At 43.1% G+C, this 21,872-nt stretch overlaps 1 protein-coding gene across 6 annotated transcripts in view; it reads left to right on the top strand.

The window, feature by feature from the left end:
- The window catches only part of drosha (drosha ribonuclease III), a 210,622-nt gene that overhangs the window by 13,522 nt on the left and 175,228 nt on the right, over nucleotides 1–21,872 (top strand). For all 6 annotated transcript variants that reach the window (XM_042299140.1, XM_042299138.1, XM_042299137.1 and 3 more), the window contains exons 14-18: nucleotides 1,794–1,893; nucleotides 10,360–10,467; nucleotides 11,970–12,077; nucleotides 15,367–15,505; nucleotides 15,616–15,676. In XM_042299140.1, coding sequence (XP_042155074.1) covers nucleotides 1,794–1,893; nucleotides 10,360–10,467; nucleotides 11,970–12,077; nucleotides 15,367–15,505; nucleotides 15,616–15,676 — 516 coding nt within the window. The remainder of the gene's footprint in view (nucleotides 1–1,793; nucleotides 1,894–10,359; nucleotides 10,468–11,969; nucleotides 12,078–15,366; nucleotides 15,506–15,615; nucleotides 15,677–21,872) is intronic.

Genomic DNA, 21,872 nt, shown 5'->3' with positions numbered 1-21,872 from the left:
ACACACACACACAGAGAGGAGTAGAGGGAATACTGTACTGTGCCTGTGCATAATTACCAAAAGCTTACTGTATATTAAATTATCCTCTGCTATCGTCTCCGAAGTGTAGAGAAAGCAACAATAACAACCAAAACAAAGCGCCAATCACAAGTGAAACTCTTCGACTAGTTTCTCTTTTTTGTCTGTGTCTCTTATCTGTGTCCTGTGACAGGGTTCCTGTCAGATACTTTAAGAAGATTAGGGGCCCTTCCCGAATGGCACCCTATTCACTTTATAGTGCAATACTTTTGACTTGAGCCCTGGTCAAAAGTAGTCCCTACGAAGGGAATAGATGCCGATGATGAGGGATAGAAGGCTTTATAGGTAAACAGGAGAGATCTTCTCATTATGAATCCCTGCCAGTATTGTGTATCTGCTCAGGTCTGTGTCATTTGAGTGATGTTAGTCACCTTTTCATAATGTTAGGGATGTCCGACCTTCAGTCTGTCTCTGTGCTTTCTTGCTGTGGTCACACACGCGCGCACACTCCCCTCAAACCTCGACGCCGCAGACGACAAATTTATGGGCAGATGGGGACATCATTAACGACAGTTGGCTTTAATTGCATTGATGGCAATGCCACAGAGAGGAGAGTGAGTGGAGGAGAGAGGAAAAGAGAGGACACGGCTGCATATCTTAAGCTGTCCCTTCCTGTTTCCTTGCCTTAGAAAATAATGTTTTGCGTCGTTCTAACCACAGTATCTCTATGGAGGGACTGATAGAGGGAGTGAAAGAAAAAGAGAGCAAAAGAGGAGTTAGAAGCAGAAGGTGGGGAACGAGTGTAAACGAGAGAGCGACGGCAGGCATGCAGCATATGTTAATGAAAGAGTTTGTGGCAGACACACACACCAGCCTGTGGCACCCTGAGAGCACAGAGTGGATCTTCTGAAAGGTCATGTGAGTGGGTTGGGGAGGGAAGCCTCCCAGGCTGCAGCTTCACCCTGCCCTCCTCTTCTCTGCCGCTGCCCCCGGCTGCCGACCGTACAAACACACGCCGTTAGGCCGGTGGTGAGCCGGTAATCACGGCGGTAAAGCCGACTGTGCCTCAGTCTCCCTCTACACCGTTCACTAATGAAGTCGCCGTATTAAAACTCCCTAATTATAATTCCCCTCATCTCCAGTCCTCTCTACTGCATGTTTCTCTCTCTCTCTCTCTCTCTCTCTCTCTCTCTCTCTCTCCCTGTCCAGCCGGCCGCTACTCATATAATTGAATCATTTCGGCTATAAATGAGGAAAGAGCCTTAATGGAGAGAAGCGGTCAGAGATGGGCAGAGTCACAGTTCGTCTCCCTCAGTCTCGTTACTAGAGTCAGTCCATCTGAGGAGGTTTTTCAATGGTCCATCATTATCACCTATCCCACAACGGTGTCCTTTTCAAAAGCAAACTAAGACCAAAACCTAATATAATAGATTGTTATTGTGGCACGTGGAGAGACTTCCCTTCTCTTGCCACACACACATGTAACTGCAGCACTTTACAGAAGAGTGAACAGTGAGTGTCTTACAACAACCAACCAGCGCGTATAAACTGTTTTTATCTGTAATGCCTGGGTGGGTGAAAGTGGCCTCACCGGCCTCTCTGGTCTGAAACAGGAGACTTACAGAAGAGCCATCCCAGTCCACAACACACACACACAGAGCAGACTAATGGAGTAATGTCTGGAGGCTACTGTTAAATTATGTTTAATAATGGTCGGTGCTGTTGAAATATTGATGTGTTGTTCTGAGCCTCAGCTTGACTTCTGCCCCCCCCAGGTACCAGAAGCTGTGGAAGAGCTATGTGAAACTACGCCACCTGCTGGCTAACAGCCCCAAGGTCAAGCAGATAGACAAGCAGAAGCTAACACAGAGGGAGGTGGGTACCACACACTACAGTACATCTCCCTGGCCTCATTATAATTAAGTATGACTCATGCCAGCTTCATGCAATTGTAATTTCACAGGAGCGTGAGGCTGAAACGTGTGCTAGTGTAATTACTAGAACCATCTAACACCAGATTGTAGTGTGCTGCAGTGCTGAGATCCTGATCTCTTGATTCCCCATTCACTGCATGGGTCCCAAATGGCAAACCTATTCCCTAAATAGTGCATGACTTTTGACCAGAGCCATATGGGCCCTGGTGATATCTAGTGTAGAGGTCGACCGATTAATCGGAATGGCTGATTAATTAGGGCCGATTTCAAGTTTTCATAACAATCGGTAATCTGCATTTTTGGACACCGATCATGGCCGATTACATTGCACTCCACAAAGAGACTGCATGGCAGGCTGTTATGTGAGTGCAGCAAGGAGCCAAGGTAAGGTGCTAGCTAGCATTAAACACATCTTATAAAAAAAATCAATATTAACATGATCACTAGTTAATTACACATGGTTGATGATAATTTGCCAATCATAATTTGAGCCAGGCGGCCCAAACTGCTGATTATCAGCAGTTTGGGCCGCCTGGCTCGTTGCGAACTGTGTGACCGTTTCTTCCTAACAAAGACAGCCAAATTTGCCAAACGGGGGATGATTTAACAAAAGCGCATTTGCGAAAAAAGCATAATCGTTGCACGAATGTACCTAACCATAAACATCAATGCTTTTCTTAAAATCAATACACAGTATATGTTTTTAAACCTGCATATTTAGTTAAAAGAAATTCATGTTAGCAGGCATTATTAAACTAGGAGAATTGTGTCACTTCTCTTGCGTTCATTTCACGCAGAGTCAGGGTATATGCAACAGTTTGGGCTGCATGGCTCGTTGCGAACTAATTTGCCAGAATTTTACGAAATGATGACACAACATTGAAGGTTGTGCAATGTAACAGGAATATTTAGAGTTATGGATGCAACCCATTAGATAAAATACGGAACGGTTCCGTATTTCACTGAAATAATAAACATTTTATTTTCTATATGATAGTGTCCGGATTTGACCATATTAATGACCCAATGCATCATATTTCTGTGTGTTATTATGTTATAATTAAGTCTATGATTTGATATTTGATAGAGCAGTCTGACTGAGCGGGAGTAGGCAGCAGCAGGCTCATAAGCATTCATTCAAACAGTACTTTCGTGCGTTTGCCAGCAGCTCTTCGCAATGCTTCAAGCATTGCGCTGTTTATGACTTCAAGCCTATCAACTCCCGAGATTAGGCTGGTGTAACCGATGTGAAATGGCTAGGTAGTTAGCGGGGTGCGCTCTAATAGCGTTTCAAACGTCACTCGCTCTGAGACTTGGAGTGGTTGTTCCCCTTGCTCTGCAAGGGCCGCGGATTTTGTGGAGCAATGGGTAACGCTGCTTCAAGGGTGGCTGTTGTCGATGTGTTCCTGGTACGAGCCCAGGTAGGGGCGAGGAGAGGGATGGAAGCTATACTGTTACACTGGCAATACTAAAGTGCCTATAAGAACATCCAATAGTCAAAGGTATATGAAATACAAATGGTATAGAGAGAAATAGTCCTATAATTCATACAATAACCTCAACCTAAAACTTCTTACCTGGGAATATTGAAGACTCATGTTAAAAGGAACCACCAGCTTTCATATGTTCTGAGCAAGGAACATAAACATTTTTTTTTACATGGCACATATTGCACTTTTACTTTCTTCTCCAACACTTTTTTTTTGCATTATTTAAAACAAATTGAACATGTTTCATTATTTATTTGATGCATTATATTAAGTTATATAAGTGTTCATTCAGTATTGTTGTAATTGTCATTATTACAAATAAAACATATCTTTTTTTAAATTGGCCGATTAATCGGTAGCGGCTTTTTTTGGTCCTCCAATAATCGGTATCGGCGTTGAAAAATCATAATCGGTCGACCTCTAATCTAGTGCTCTGTGGAGGGAATAGGTTGCCATTAAGGCTGTAACCACTGTCTATAGCTTCATTTCATCTACAGTATATGTATTTTGTCTCCGCTTGCTCCTATTGCCTTTGTTGAGCTATGTGTTATTTTCTAAAGTAGTAGCTGTCGAGGCTGGTGAGGCTCCAGCTCAGACTGTGTGTCTGTGTGTGTGTCTGTGTCTTAAGCGCACAGTCAATTATCCTATTTTCAAGGTAGCACTGGCTAGGGGCTCCGGCAGCGTCGCTTACAGTTACTGATATTCCCACTGTCAACCTATAGAGCAATTAGTTCACCACACACACACAAACACACACCAGGCCATCCCATCTCCAAGGGTCCGCTATTTCAGCGAGTCTTCACCCACCCATGACAATACAGCAACACTTCTATTATCCCCAACCCCCTGGGAACTTCATTAGGGGTGTGAGTGTCTGTGAGTGTTCGTGTATCACTTGTTCATCCACAGTTCTGGTACACGTTCATCTGTTTTTTTGTGCTGAATAGTGTAAAATGAACGCTGCGACCAAACCAGAGCCCTTAAATTGGGGAAAGAAGCTTTTCATCTCAACAGAGAAGAGAAGTTGGTTGGTGCTCTAGATGGGTGACTGCCTGTATGGCCCTTTCTCACTGTAATGTATGCATCCCAAAGGGTGCCCTATTTCCTACATGGTGCACTTCTCTTGACCAGAGACCCCAATTGCACCCTATTCCCTATGAAGTGCACTACTTTTGACCATATGCATTGCACTACACAGGGAATAGGGTGCCCTCGGAGCCCTGTTCAAAAGTAGTGCACTATATAAGAAATAGGTGACTTTGGGATGCACTGCAGGGTCAGTTCTGCTGTGTTGGGGCCTCTTGTCCCAGAGAGAATCCCTGAGGGTGCCTCTGTCTGCCCCTAGAGACAGACGTGTTGCACCCCAGTTGGAGGATCCAGGGCCCCTGGCCGGCTGCTTTGATATGCTTTAAACGTAGCTGCCTGTCAACACACACACACACACACACACACTATTATTGTTATTTTAATACCTATTTTCTGTCTATTTGTAAGTAATGTGGCCCAAATCAACAACTTCTATTGGAATTTGAAAGTATTTTCAAATCGTTTCCTATAAATAGCCTAGTATTTGAAAGTGTTTTCAAATTCTAATTTAAAATGACAGGCAGCTATGGGCCAGCAGGTAGCCTAGTGGTTAGAGCATTGGGCCAGTAACCGAAAGGTTGCTGGATCGAATCCCCGAGCTGACAAGGTAAAAATATGTTGTTCTGCCCCTGAACAAGGCAGTTCCTAGGCCCTCATTGTAAATAAGAATTTAAAGGTTAAATAAAATTAGAAATTCATGGGGCTAAATAAAGGTAAAAAAAATCAAAATACAAAATTGTAGTGTATTTGGGTCCATGTATTTGTTGGGTCCATGTATTTGAGTATTTTTAAATACTTTACAAGTGTATTTAAGTACATGTCTTTTCAAATAAAAAATATCTAAATACTTACTTCCATGTCCTTATAATGTAATTAAAATATCCTAAATAGTATTGGAATCCAGGGGGGTACTAAGCACCCCTTTAGGTTATTTATTAAAATATAGAATTTGGCCTTTACTACTACATAGAAACACATTCATAAATGGCAAAAAAGACAGTCGAAAAGTAAGTCATAAGAAAAAAGGTTAGAAAGTGTCTGTCCTATATCTTGGAGATGTAAGAAAACCCGATTTCTCTAGTTCAAACTGACAGATTTTGATGGGGATTTTTAAAATTATGTTACTTAGGTTGACGCACCGGTGCGTCAGTGGACTCTTAAAGATTTTGAATTGGATACCTAGTTAACCCATCTTTTACCCACAATGCCATACACAGTTGATTGTTAACTTGTTGGAATGATTCATTTATTTAATTTAAACAATTATTTTTGATGACACAAAATATTCACTTTTGTCGTTGTATTCGTAGGGATTATTTTCAATCGGAGTGAATCGAATTGTGTGAATCCAAATAATAATTTGTGAAACATTGATTTGAGGAAAAAATAATAGATGAGGTCATTTCAATTATGTGGCTTCAAAACTTAGGTATCTACGATAAATATGACTCACAATTCTCTTGCTACACTGACCCTAGTTAGATAACCTATGGCAGCAACACGTTAGTCTAACTAGCTCGAGTCCAGCAAGTGAATTGGGATATTTCTAATCAAAATCAAATCAAAACAAATGTATTTATATAGCCCTTCGTACATCAGCTGATATCTCAAAGTGCTGTACAGAAACCCAGCCTAAAACCCCAAACAGCAAGCAATGCAGGTGTAGAAGCACAGTGGCTAGGAAAAACTCCCTAGAAAGGCCAAAACCTAGGAAGAAACCTAGAGAGGAACCAGGCTATGTGGGGTGGCCAGTCCTCTTCTGGCTGTGCCGGGTGGAGATTATAACAGAACATGGCCAAGATGTTCAAATGTTCATAAATGACCAGCATGGTCGTATAATAATAAGGCAGAACAGTTGAAACTGGAGCAGCAGCACGGTCAGATGGACTGGGGACAGCAAGGAGTCATCATGTCAGGTAATCCTGGGGCATGGTCCTAGGGCTCAGGTCCTCCGAGAGAGAGAAGGAGAGAATTAGAGAACGCACACTTAGATTCACACAGGACACCGAATAGGACAGGAGAAGTACTCCAGATATAACAAACTGACCCCAGCCCCCCAACACATAAACTACTCCAGCATAAATACTGGAGGCTGAGACAGGAGGGGTCACCAATCACTGCAAAATGTAATTAAAATGGCTAAAGGAGAAGGTGCTACAAGGATCAGAGACTTTTGTTTCTGTCAGAGATATGTGTATAGGTGGCAGGGAAGTCAGGCGCAGGAGAGTCAAACGGAGTGTAAAATGGAGTCTTTTAATAAATGTCCAAGTAACATGCTCCATAACACTAAATAGAAAAATGAATATAAACAAATATGGGTACGAAGACCCGTCGCACACCTATACAAAAAACACTACACTGACAATAAACAATCTCTGACAAAGACATGAGGGGAAACAGAGGGTTAAATACACAACAGGTAATGAATGGGATCGAAAACAGGTGTGTGTGAAGACAAGACAAAACCAATGTAAAATGAAAAATGGATCAATGATGGCTAGATGACCGGTGACGTCGGACGCCGAGCACCGCCCGAACAAGGAGAGGCAACGACTTCGGTAGAAGTCGTGACAGTTTCATATGAATGTAGTTGTAGACAAGGGCAGGAAGCTCAGCAAAAGGGTCTTAGCCTTGCTACTTTGGCAAGCTAGCTACGATTTGATGCCGTTAAGACGGGCACTTCCAGATGGTACGATAGATAACTTATGGCAGTAACAAGTTTGTCTAACTAGTTAGTCGTTTTGGCTACTTTCTCGCTCCCCTTCTGTGCCGCACACACGCCGGCTCCTCTCTTGCCCCTCCTCCACCCTTCTGCTAAAACAAGCAGACGCGATTCGCGTAAATGATTCCATTGACGTAAAATCATGTATTTCGACTATCCAGATATCCGAAAAAAAATGTTAGAAGATTCTTTGAATAATGAAATAATTTCAAATACTCATTCACTGACAGATACTCTATCCCGTTGTCCACTGATGGATGGCAGTGTGTTTGACCGTGTTCCCTTTGATGCGCAGGTCAAAGTGGGATGGTATTTCTTAATGTTTTTGTTGTTCTTTCCTTGCCGTCGACAGAAAATCCTGCCATTTCCATTTGACTGTATCATGGGTAACTTCGGCACTGTGACAGAGATCCAAGTAACTGCAAAAATAAAGGGAACACTTGAGTAGATGAGGGATGCAAAGTATATTAAAATTATGTGCTTCTACGCAGGTGTGGTTCCTGAGTTAATTAAGCCATTAAGGTATAAAAATGGCCTGTTGCCCATTATTTTGCTGCCTTGGCAAGATCACAGCGACTTTGAAAGAGGGGTCTCAAAGGGGGTTTAAAGGGTGCGTCTGTCCCCAGATCTCAACCCAATTGAACAGTTATAGGAGATTCTGGAGCATCACCTGAGACGGCGCACATTTGTCTTCATGCATCATCACCAAAACGTCAAATGACGGAATCTCTTCCAGACTACAATTTTAGAATTTGTTCCAAGGTGTAATGAAGCTGTTCTGGCTCGTGGTGGCCCAATGCCCTATTAAGACACTTTATGTTGGTGTTTCCTTTATTTTGGCAGCTACCTGTACCATCCGTCCCCATTTTGACGATGGCCCATGGGAAAGGGGGATACCTAGTCAGTTGTCCAACTGAAATGTGTCTTCCGCATTTAACCCAACCCCTCTGAATCAGAGAGGTGCGGGGGGCTGCCTTAATCGACATCCACTTCTTCGGCGACAGGTGAACAGTCGGTTAACTGCCTTGCTCAGGGGCAGAACAACATATTTTTACCTTGTCAGCTCGGGGATTCAATCCAACAACCTTCCGATTACTAGGCCAACGGTACCACCAGAGAAGACCGATGTGCTGATACACATGTTCCCAGTCCTATTTCTGATTCGTAGACATACTCTCTCAGCCCAGACCATGGCCCGTATCCACAAAGAATCTCAGGAAAGGTCCTAGGAATCCTGTTAAAATCAGTTTTAAGACACAAAAAAACTCCCAGTGTAGGTTTTAGAATGATAAGACACTGTCCAAGCTCTGAGCCAGGAGTCAAATCAACTCATAAATGTTTCTCGGCTGGTTATCACGACAGTTTGAGGTACCGCAAAGGAAAGATAGTGATGACACTCATTGGCATTGTTGCAAGTGATGGGGAATAACTAATCGCAATGAGGCATCACCAGTCACCAGATGTGAGCTCTATATTATGTGAACTAAACATACAAATGAAGAAACTGTTTAAAATGTATGATAAAAATAAAAAAAACTTTAATACATGTAATTTTGTCCTTAACATTTTTAATTGAAATACTGTAGAATTCCATTCATTCCTATGGCGGACTGCTCCTACTGGGGAGTGCCAATAAAGCCTCTGTGGTCAGTACATAGCATCAGCATTCCAGAGTTTATATACATTATAGGTTTTAAAGGTATGTCATTTTCATCGAACACAATCAAAGTTGGCATATGCCAAGATTCCTTTAATTGCCCAACTTTATTTTTATTAGATTTTTTATTTTTTTAAATAATGTGGCGCTCCAAAGGGATAACTTTAAATGAAACCAACAGACAAATAAATAAACACATTGTTTTGTATTATTTATTTACCTTACATCATGTTAAGTATTTAGGCATATTGTGAAATTGGACTCGTGAAATCATTGTGTAAAGCGCGAGAGATACATGTCGGTCTAGATTATTTCTGGATCGCTCATATAGAAATATCAAAACATTATTTTAACAACTCCAAAGCAATTGTATGTGTGTGCAGCTACCACTGACTCACTGCATTTTTGTGTCCTAAATACCTGTCGACTGGGTGTGTGACCAAAGAGTAAAATGTCTATTTTATTAGGACTTACGACCAATTTTCTACTCTGAGACACTTTGTGGATACTGGCCCAATGTTGTGTCCTAAATGGCACCCTATTCCCTATTGTACTGGTTAAAAGTCATGCGCTATGTAAGAAAAAAGTAGTGGTGAAAAGTAGTAACATTTTGGTACTTGAATGTCTCTGGTGCAGACCTCACCTCTCTGTGTTGTCTGCTCTTCTGCAGGTGCTGACACTGTGTAGACTTTAGCCCTAGAAACAGGGATTTTGGGGTTTCTAGACAACCAAGTGTGTGTCTGTGAATGCACTGTGTGTGTGTTGGAGCCAGTGCTAGCTGCAGGTCCAGTTTCCAGCTCTCTCGCACACATGCCCACCCACGTTGGAGCACTACCTGGAGAGAGGGGAGGAAGGAAAGATTGCTGCATGTGTGTTCTTTATACCTGTTTGTGTGTGTCTCTGGTAGATTTGCGCTCTCTCTCTCTCTCTGTCTCTCTGTGTGTGTGTTCCTGAATGTTTAACTGTGTGTGGTGTAATCTTCCGTGGGCAGATTCTGCGAGTCGACCGAAAAACCTGCTGTGTCTGAGTGGGATGCATGAGATAACGAACAGCATTAGTTCTGGTTTTGGGGTTTTCATCACTGGTTATTTGGACGTATCAGGATTGAGCGAAGGCGGTGCTTAAACTACTTCGTCTTGAGTGTTTTGCTCATGTGCACACCCTGGTGGGGGGGGGGGCTTTAGCTGAGAGTTTCCTTTTGTGTGGGTGGAGACTTTTTTGCTCTCAACTCTCAATTTCTAACAAGTATGAACTCAAGTTAATCACGCAGCTGACCAAATTACGCAATATTTTACTTCTGGGTTAACAGACATTGTGTGTTGTAAAGATGTTTGGCTGTCCCCTGTAGCAGCAGCACTGACCCAGTGGATCAATAATGTATGTGTGTTTGTCAGGAAGCTCCGATCTGACACACACACTAGGCTTAATAATGTACGGGTGTTGTTTTATCAGGAAGCCCTTCAGAAGATCCGCCAGAAGAACACCATGCGCCGGGAGGTGACCGTGGAGCTCAGCAGCCAGGGCTTCTGGAAGACTGGCATCCGCTCTGACCTCTGTCAGGTAGGCAGGCGAGATGCTTTGCTGCCCCACACGCACACAGTGTACACTGTACTCTCAGAGACACAGCAAACCTATGCACAGATCCATGCACAGATGCACAAACATGGATGCACACTCACACATAGATACACACCCGACCACCTGTTTGGTTATTCTAGCATCATACCATCACGTCAGCCACGCATAGCAAACAAAGGCACATGGCGAGCAGTTTCTTGGCCGGTAGCTAGAGGCAAACACTGACGGCACATCAGCCCTCTCATTCTCACACACACCTGCCCCCACACAGACACAATCCCTCCTACCCCTACACACATACACACACCCCCACACAATCACTCCTACCCCTACACACACCTGCCCCCACACAGACACAATCACTCCTACCCCTAAACACACACACACACACACACACACACACACACACACACACACACACACACACACACCTGCCCTCACACACACAATCACTCCTACACACACACACACTCCTGCCTCCACACAGACACTATCACTCCTACCCCTCCACACACACACTCCTACACCCCTCCCCATCGTCTCCTACTGAGTACCCAGTGAGTAAATTGGTCTGGGAGTGGACCCATGCTAATGTTATCTCAGCCACTCGAGCAGTAGCCTAATTTGAGCGAGTCTGATGGGTTGAGACACTGAGACACGGTCTTGCTTTGTTAATTGGGTGGTTAACAAGGCCTTAGAGTGGTGTAGATGTGGGCGGTGGGTAGCCAGTCGAGGGCCAGGGGTGGGCTGACTGATCAGCTCTGGGGCTGTGTGGGTTAGTGGTTAGCACAGAGAGAGAGAGATAAAGACACACAGGGAGAGAGAGAGAAAGGAACAGAGGGAGAGGATGGAGAGAGAGAGAAAGATGGAGCAGAGGGAAAGAGAGAGAGCGAGCGACGCAGCTCATTTGACTGACCTGTAGGAGCCCCGGGCTCCCCTGGTAACACTAATTAAAACATGCAGCGCAGCCTGCTCTTACGCGGTGGTGCCGGGTTAATGGGTGTTCCACCGCTACACAACGCTCCCCCACTGTTCTCCTAGTACGGACTGATGAGACTCCCGCTAATGATAGCTCATATTGGTTACTCTTTTCCTCATTTACTCGCACAGTCTCTCCCTCGCCTCCTCTCTTTCTCGCTCGCTCACTCCTCTCTGTTTTTGTCTTTTATTTGTTTTCTTTGACACTGGCTATGTTTCTGCACAGGCAGGTTTGTGTCACCAGGTCCTGATTCGTCCGTGTCAACATTTGAATTTCCCCCACAACTCTTAATTTCTCCTCACGGCGAAGAACACATGCACACTGATTGGACTCGTGATTATTTCATCTCCCTCTCTGTCGAAGCGCCACTTAATAATGACTGGCTGATTTGATTATGCCATGTTCTCTCTCCCTTCCCTCTTACCGTCTCTCTCCACCTCTTTCTCACTTCGTCCACTTATCTCTCTCTCCTCTCTCCTCTCTCTCTTTCTCATCCCCCCCGCAGCATGCTATGATGTTGCCAGTGTTGACCCACCACATCCGCTACCACCAGTGTCTGAAGCACCTGGACGACCTGATTGGCTACGTCTTCAAGGAGCGCTGTCTGTTACAGGTGAGAGAAACACACGCACACAGCCAGTGTAGTCCCATCAGGGCTGGAGCCTTCCAGAGCTCTCAGCATTAGCCTCAGTGCTTCCTCCATCACTATTGGAGAGCTGTCATACAGAGACTGATACATTAGAAAGTAATGTGTTGTATTCGTGCTTAAAGAAAGGGGGATGGCTGACTTGTTGCCTCACGATCATACACTCAAAGCCCTCTTACCCTTTCGTTCAAAGACAAAGATCCCACTAATTTACCATGCCTGCTTCTTTTGACATGCTTTTTGGTATGTCTGAAAGGGGTAGGGGGTAACAAACATGGCAAATTAAAAGACACCTAAAGACCTAGTCATGATTTCTGCATTTTCACGGACCCTGTAACACCTCCCTAATTTAGATGTGTGTTATTGTGCGCGCTTGTATGCATGTGTTAACCTGCGGTATTGTGTGTCTGTCTGTCTGATTATGTGTGTGTGTGATAGGAAGTGGCCTTATCTTTGTATGGTAGTAATGATGGCCTGTCATCATTATTCTTAAATAGAAAGCCCTGGCTGATGGCAGAGGCCTTACACACTAGTAACACTACCAGTCCATTTCCTGTATTTCCCTCTATTGTCCTGCAGGGGAGCTCTAGATTACAAGATCGGTTAAAGATGTAGTGACGGTTGGAGACATGCAAGCATCGTCGAGGATCTCCTGCCTGCCCCCTCGTCTTCTGTTCTTTAAACAACCATCTCCACCGCTGTTTTGTCACCCCTGCTCTACATTCTCTTCTCTTCTACCATCCCCACCGCTCCTCTCTTCCCTCACCCACCTCCCCCTTCTCCCCAGGAACAGAGTAGGCCCGAAGGGCCTCAATAATTAAACTGTAAAACTCTACCACAGCCCCATCTCAGATGTCATCTCTCTCTCTCTCTCTCTCTGTGTGTGTGTGTGTGTGTGTGTGTGTGTACGTACATGCTGGTGATACGTGCAAGAGGCACCAAAGTGGATCATGTTTTCGTATGTCTAATTTCCAAAATAATTAATGTAGTCTAATTTATGCTCCAATTCCTTTCATTTTTAAATTTATTTTGTCTCTGAGACAATGATTGATCTTGCAGAAAGGGTGTCTTTGCATTGATCAAGACAACATGTTGCTGCTTATACATTTTTTATGTATTCATACAACAAAATGTGTCTGTCAAGTTTCAAACTGCATCCCAAATGGGACCTTATTCCCCTTAGGTCCTGGTCAAAAGTACTGCACTATATAAGGGGATAGGAAGGGGATAGACTTTCCGCCTGAGTTATCAAATGTATTTATAAAGCCCTTTTTCCATCAGCACATGTCAGAGTGCTTATAAAAAAAAACATCCTTAAACCTCAAACAGCAAGCAATGCAGATGTAGAAGCACGGGGGCTAGGAAAAACTCCCCAGAAAGGCAGGAACCTAGGAAGAAACCTAGAGAGGATCCAGGCTCTGAGGGGTGGTCAGTCCTCTTCTGCCTGTGCCGGTTGGAGATTATAAGAGCCATTAAGGCCAGATCGTTCTTCAAGATGTTCATAGATGACTAGCAGGTTCATCTATCACGATTACTCAAGTTTAGCCAAAGGCTGTTGAGCAGCCAGTAGACAATGCAATGGTCAGTACATCCAAAGCCCCATAACTTCATGCAGTCATAATTTTGACAGACTAGCATTCTCTCCAGGAACCGGTTTCGCGACAGCGATGGAATGTAGGATTATGAGTGTGTTTTAAAATATATATTTTTAACGATGCATCATTCCTATAACGGCCGAAGATGTAACATGCGTTTCCCAAAATACCACTCAGAGGGAACGGTCGCAAAGTGCGTTGTTGGATCATGAATCTATACTGATAGGATCAAATGAAAGGGAGCGCTGCTCTCTGATAGGCTTTCTCTATTCAAGTCTTTCCTTAACATATTTTAATTATTTCACAATACTGACGATGGATCAGCTCCTAGGGAGATATTACCACCTACGGCTGCAAATATTAAGGTGTGCCTATTCTAATGCCTACCCAATAAAAATGCACTAAATCACAGATTTGGCACATCATTGCGCACATGTTAGGCTACACATCATGAATTATACTGATACCATTACAGACAGTAGCCTACCAATAGCAAAATAGAACTCAAATGATTGAACATGACATTTATTTCAATATGATTGAAAGATTACTGTTTATTTTAATGCAATCATCTCGGTTTTCATTTGAAGCGTCTTTTTATACAGTGCTTGTTTGTATCAATGGCAAAGACAGTGCAACTTTGTATTTGTAGGCAACTCTGTTCTGAAGTTGTCATGGTCACATAGAGACGGATAACCCACAAAGTTTATAGCGGATATCTTCTGTGTATAAAGTGACGTGGGAGGGTGAAAAAAGCATCTGACGACGCATTTAGCTGTTTAACAAGTGGTCTGAGGCAGCCGTTAGATTCCGAGTGTTTTCAAGTGTAACGTTAACTCTGAGAAGGAGGATTAAGTGTACTGTCTTTGCCACTTGACGGTTGCATCCCAAAAGGCACCATTTTCTCTGTACAGTGCACTTCTTTTGACCAGGGCTCGTAGAGTGCCATTCGGGACACAGCCGATGTGTCTGACATTTCTCTGTTTGACCAACAGGGATAATTTAGAATTCCAAGTATTTTTGTGTCAACCTTTCAGACAAGAGGACAGAGTTGTGCTAGACTTCTACTAGTGCAAGGTCAAATAGTTCTGAACTGTTGAACGCAGTTCTGTTTCTTTTAGTTACAACAAAAATTGATTTGTTTCTGTTCAAGGATACAACCCTGGTGGCGTCTGGACTGATGATATTGAAACCCCCTCTGTTAACTTTTTACATGTATCTCATTGGAGCTTGAAATTGATTTTAAGTTGGAAACCCGAGCAGTCCTTTGAGAGGAGAGATGAGTTAGTGTTTTTGCTGATAGAAGCTACATTCTGATAATGTTAGATTGATAAATGCTCGGCACGTCTTACTGAGAGTATTATATATTCTCTTTTCCCTGTTTCTCCTTGGTTGACGATGTTCGGATTAGACAGACGCCCTGCTTTCCAAACAAAGCACAGTGGTGGGGAATATGTGTAGATCTTCCAGTGTGCTAACTGGCTTTATTTGTTCCAAAATATTTGTTTTATTTATACTTCTTTCCATTTGATTCATATTTTTGGGATGCTTATTCCGATTAGTACATACTGTAGCTCAATATATCCATTCAGATGGTGACACATACGGTCCCAGAAGAGTCACCATCAGCAGATTCTGACTTCTTCTCCCTCTCTCTACAGTTGGCCATGACTCACCCCAGCCACCACCTGAACTTTGGCATGAACCCGGACCACGCCCGTAACTCCCTGTCCAACTGCGGCATCCGCCAGCCCAAGTATGGGGACAGAAAGGTCCACCACATGTACATGAGGAAGAAGGGTGGGTATCTACGGTAGAATACAAACGTGCACACGCACACATCATCAATATTGATTGATGGATGTTTCTGTTGTCTATGCTGACTAACCAACCTCTGTCTGATTGGTCAGGAATCAACACCTTGATCAACATCATGTCTCGTCTTGGACAAGATGATCCCTCCCCCTCCAGGTAGGCCCTACTTCCATAAGGAGGTCTAAGCAATGTCCCCAACTTCTGATGCAGGGGTTATTCTTATTCCAATCCATTATGTAATGTACACTACCGGTCAAAAGTTTTAGAACACCTAATTATTCAAGAGTCTTTATTTTTTTCTTATTACTATTTTCTACATTGTAGATTAATAGTGAAGACATCAACACTATGAAATAACACACATGGAATTATGTCGTGACCAAAAAAGTGTTAAACTAATCAAAATGTATTTTATATGGGAGATTCTTCAAATAGCCACCCTTTGCCTTGATGACAGCTTTGCACACTCTTGGCATTCTCTCAACCAGCTTCACCTGGAATGCTTTTCCAACAGTCTTGAAGGAGTTCCCACATATGCTGAGTACTTGTTGGCTGCTTATGGCAGTTGGAAACAAAAATCTCCCATTTGGACTCCAAACCAAAGGACAAATTTCCACCCGTCTAATGTTCTTTGGTGTCCTTTAGTAGTGGTTTCTTTGCAACAATTCGATCATGAAGGCCTGATTCACGCAGTGTCCTCTGAACAGTTGATGTTGAGATGTCTGTTACTTGAACTCTGTGAAGCATTTATTTGGGCTACAATTTCTGAGGCTGGTAACTCTAATGAACTTATCCTCTGCAGCAGAGGTACTCTGGGTCTTCCATTCCTGTGGCGGTCCTCATGAGAGCCAGTTTCATCAGAGCGCTTGGTTTCTTTCAAAGTACTTGACATTTTCCGTATTGACTGACCTTCATGTCTTAAAATAATGATGTACTGTCATTTCTCTTTGCTTATTTGAGCTGTTCTTGCCGTAATATGGACTTGGTCTTTTACCAAATGCTATCTTCTGTCTACCCCCCTTCCTTGTCACAACACAACTGATTGGCTCAAATGCATTAAGAAGGAAGGAAATTCCACAAATAACCTTTTTAACAAGGCAGACCTGTTAATTTAAATGCATTCCAGGTGACTACCTCATGGAGCTGGTTGAGCGAATGCCAAGAGTGTGCAAAGCTGTCATCAAGGCAAAGGGTTTCTATTTGAAGAATCTCAACTATAAAATACATTTTGATTTGTCTAACACTTTTTTGATTACTACAGGGGTTCGTCCTTTTGAAAGTTGCAACGTTCTACGGCACAGTTTGCATGGTGCCACAGAATTCCGACACATTATTTAAGTGTCAACAACTGGTACCATTAATGCTAGTTTGACCACCAGATGGCATCTTTGAGATGCATTTGATATCCTTCAATAGTGGCTGTACTAGAGAATTTAAAACCTTTTTTTTGTAAGAACATAGTAAATTGGACACAATTGTAATTAATTAATTTGAATAATATTATGTTTTTTTTATTCCAAGAAAAACGAAAAACCCTCTTCGTTTCCGTTGGGATGGAATGGAAAATATGGCGCTGTACAAAGTGACAGTCGGGAGTAGGCAACAGTACTGGGCTATTTAGCTAAAGAATCCCTGTGTCGTGCTGGAGACCGGGGTTCAATTCCCCGACAGGGAGGAACGAGAAGGCTGTCCTTGTAAATAAGAATTTGTTCTTGACGCTACCCATCCCTTAAGCGGGATAATTGTCATCAGCAACCGCTGAATAGCATAGCGCAACAGTCAAATAATATTACTAAATAATATTCTTATTCATGAAATCACAAGTGCAATATTGCAAAACACAGTTTAGCCTTTTGTTAATCCACCTGTCGTCTCAGATTTAGAAATTATGCTTTACAGCGAAAGCAATCCAAGCGTTTGTGTAGGTTTATCGATAACATAACATTATGTACACTAAGCATTAAGTAGCTAGGTCATGAAAATCAGAAAAGCAATCAAATTAATCGTTTACCTTTGATCTTCAGATGTTTTCACTCACGAGACTCCCAGTTACACAACAAATGTTCCTTTTGTTCCATAAAGATTAATATTTATATCCAAATACCTCCGTTTGTTTGTTGCGTTATGTTCAGAAATCCACAGGAAAGAGCGGTCACGACAACGCAGACTTAAATTCCAAATAATATCCATAATGTCCACAGAAACATGTCAAACGTTTTTTATAATCAATCCTCAGGTTGTTTTTAAAATACTGTATATAATCGATAATAAATCAACCGCAAATGTCTTTCACAGTAGGAGAGGGAAAAACAATAGCTGTCCAAATTCTGTTGCGCTAGCAAAACTCATGTGACCACTTGACGTGATGTTATAGTTCTGGCTAATTTTTCAAAATAAAAGCCTGAAACAATGTCTGACGACTGTTGACACCTTGAGGAAGCGATAGGAAAAGCAATCTGGTTGATATCCCTTTAAATGGAGCAATGGGAGGCTATGGAACATGGAGTTTTCAAAATAGAAGCCACTTCCTGGCAATATCAGTTCTGTTATACTCACAGACAATATTTTGACAGTTTTGGAAACTTTAGAGTGTTTTCTATCCTAATCTGTCAATTATATGCATATTCTAGCATCTGGTCCTGAGAAATAGGCCGTTTACTTTGGGAATGTTATTTTTCCAAACATAAAAATAGTGCCGCCTAGCTTCAAGAGGTTATCTGACTTACCAAGTTAAATAAAGGTTACACTAAGAGCATAACATTTCTACACCCTAATTGTATAACCGTAGTCTAACCAATACCCAAACAGAGATGAAGTGAAAATAAACATCTCATTGATTTATCAAGTCAAGTCCCCATGCTTGTCTAAGAGCAGAGCGAAATGGTGCTAAAATAGTTGTAGGCCTTTGCTGCAAATCCTATTGCTTCTTTCTTCAGTATGCTCTTTAAATAAAACCTACACCAATTTTAACAGGACATTAATCAACGCTAGTGAGACTCATGTCGCCTACAGTATATCGTAAAATATTACGTGACTCTCCGCCGATAGTTACATAAAGAGGATTGGAGGATTCCAAGTTAAAACCAAAAGCCGCCTCATGGGTCTCTCGGTGGCAGCTGGCACGGGTATCGAAACTGTAACTGTAGCAACGCATTTTGCACTGCGGGAGCCCCCATCCAAAACCGATTTTTTTTTTATTAAAGACTATCAGAAAGAATGTTGGTACTTATTTATTTTGATCCAAAGCCATGAATGAGTGAGTCACTCAGCTTTATGTTGGTGCCGGGCTATATGACTGTGCCATCAACTTGATAATATATAACGATATTTTGGAGGTTATTTCGTTTTCAAAAAATGAATGTGAGCGATTGTGATCTGAATGAAGGCCAAAGTAATATTTGTGAAGGCCAAAACATGTATTTCTGTTTTTAGAGGGGGAGAAACACTGGGCCAATTGTGTGCCGCCGATGAAGGCCAAAATACACTGCTCAAAAAAAGAAAGGGAACACTAAAATAGCATATCCTAGATCTGAATTAATGAAATATTCTTATTAAATACTCTTTTCTTTACATAGTTGATTGTGCTGACAACAAAATCACACACAAATTATCAATGGAAATCAAATTGATCAACCCATGGAGGTCTGGATTTGGAGTCACACTCAAAATTAAAGTGGAAAACCACGCTAGAGGCTGATCCAACTTTGATGTAATGTCCTTAAAACAAGTCAAAATGAGGCTCAGTAGTGTGTGTGGCCTCCACGTGCCTGTATGACCTCCCTACAACGCCTGGGCATGCTCCTGATGAGGTGGCGGACGGTCTCCTGAGGGATCTCTTCCCAGATCTGGACTAAAGCATCTGCCAACTCCTGGACAGTCTGTGGTGCAACGTGGCGTTGGTGGATGGAGCGAGACATGATGTCCCAGATGTGCTCAATTGGATTCAGGTCTGGGGAAAGGGCGGGCCAGTCCATAGCATCAATGCCTTCCTCTTGCAGGAACTGCTGACACACTCCAGCCACATGAGGTCTAGCGTTGTCTTGCATTAGGAGGAACCCAGGGCCAACCGCACCAGCATATGGTCTCACAAGGGGTCTGAGGACCTCATCTCGGTACCTAATGGCAGTCAGGCTACCTCTGGCGAGCACATGGAGGGCTGTGCGGCCCCCCAAAGAAATGCCACCCCACACCATGACTGACCCACCACCAAACCAGTCATGCTGGAGGATGTTGCAGGCAGCAGAACGTTCTCCACGGCGTCTCCAGACTGTCACGTCTGTCACATGTGTTCTGTGTGAACCTGCTTTCATCTGTAAAGAGCACAGGGCGCCAGTGGCGAATTTGCCAATCTTGGTGTTCTCTGGCAAATGCTAAACGTCCTGCATGGTGTTGGGCTGTAAGCACAACCCCAACCTGTGGACGTCGGGCCCTCATACCACCCTCATGGAGTCTGTTTCTGACCATTTGAGCAGACACATGCACGGCCTGCTGAAGGTCATTTTGCAGGGCTCTGGCAGTGCTCCTCCTGCTCCTCCTTGCACAAAGGCGGAGGTAGCGGTCCTGCTGCTGGGTTGTTGCCCTCCTACGGCCTCCTCCACGTCTCCTGATGTACTGGCCTGTCTCCTGGTAGCGCCTCCATGCTCTGGACACTACGCTGACAGACACAGCAAACCTTCTTGCCACAGCTCGCATTGATGTGCCATCCTGGATGAGCTGCACTACCTGAGCCACTTGTGTGGGTTGTAGACTCCGTCTCATGCTACCACTAGAGTGAAAGCACTGCCAGCATTCAAAAGTGACCAAAACATCAGCCAGGAAGCATAGGAACTGAGAAGTGGTCTGTGGTTAATCACCTGCAGAACCACTCCTTTATTGGGGGTGTCTTGCTAATTGCCTATAATTTCTACCTGTTGTCTATTCCATTTGCACAACAGCATTTGAAATTTATTGTCAATCAGTGTTGCTTCCTAAGTGGACAGTTTGATTTCACAGAAGTGTGATTGACTTGGAGTTACATTGTGTTGTTTAAGTGTTCCCTTTATTTTTTTAAGCAGTGTATATCCCTGCTAATAGCCATAATGGCACTGTACAATGTGACTGTGTGTGTTTGAAAGTGTTTTTTTCAGTAAGCAACAATGCTTTTGTTTGTGTATGCTTTTACATGTGGATAATAACGCATGTAAAGCATTTTGAAGATACAAGCCACCTGCATTTGTTTATTAGGCTATAGCAGAACAGCATAACAGTCCGGATGGCCCTTGCTTTGCCTGGTCAGCAGTTGGTCAAATTCTGTTGTCAGAAGAGGAGTGGAAATGTCAGGGTGAACCAACAACCTGATGAACCCGTACTGTATGTTGACTCTGCCTGTCGGAGGTGGAGTTCCAGAGCTCACAGGTGTGCCTGGCATGGATTGTGACTCCCATCTCGTTCCTCGCCCTCTTCAATGCGCCATTCTCAGCCTGTCTCTCCGCCAATGCCGCCTGGCTCTGGGCCAATGCATTAGCTGTCGCCCTTTCTCTGCCCTCCTATAATGTTTCTCTTTCTGCTGGTCTGACTTCAATGTCTCAATCTCTGTGTTCAAAGTTTGAATCTGATCCATGTGCACCTTCATCAGATGAGCAGAATGGTACTGCCCTGAGCCCCCATCGATTACAGTGGCCTATGATAGGAACTAATCTGAATTAAAAGGGACTCCAACATTTCGGTACGGCCCGTTGTCCAGCATTTTGTCCACTGATCTCCAAGGGTGGTTGTCGGCATGTTTGTATGATCTATTTTTTTAAACCTTTATTTAATTATCTATTTTATTACAGAGTGTGCCTACACATTGATAGGCTATATAAAGAGGTTTTGAAAGAAAATGCACTGAAACCAAAATACCTTTAGTTTTGGTGATTCTCTCAGGCTCATTTTCAAATCCTCTTGTGGTTACTGTCCTAACTTTGGAACGGGTAACACCATAGAAAGAAGCTGGCTTAATGAAAACGATGTCCATTTTGTCTCTTCTCTTTGGTCGCAATGTCATTTTTTTGCAGGTAGGGGGATGTTCCCACCTACAGTAGCCGGGCTATAAAGAGTCTATTGTCCTGCTAATCGGGCTACAAGTGTTTGAAATCTTGTTTTCAAAATGTCACCAGCTGGCCATCACTACTGTAATTAAAAACACAGCATCTTGTTTAGATCTTGTTTACATTCTTTATTGTATCCACAATGTCACCAATAATTTGTATCTACCTTTCCAATTTCTTTTAGAGTTTGGGATTTACAAATGTTTGCTTTTCATGTCATTTTTCATTAAATCCATTTCGGTTTATGTCTAATGCTTGAATATTTAACCATATCTGCCCTCCGA

Source organism: Oncorhynchus tshawytscha, linkage group LG16 (genome assembly GCF_018296145.1).
Source record: "Oncorhynchus tshawytscha isolate Ot180627B linkage group LG16, Otsh_v2.0, whole genome shotgun sequence".
Taxonomy (NCBI): domain Eukaryota; kingdom Metazoa; phylum Chordata; class Actinopteri; order Salmoniformes; family Salmonidae; genus Oncorhynchus; species Oncorhynchus tshawytscha.
The sequence above is the reverse complement of the archived record's forward strand: the minus strand, read 5'-3'. Positions and strand labels throughout refer to the sequence as shown.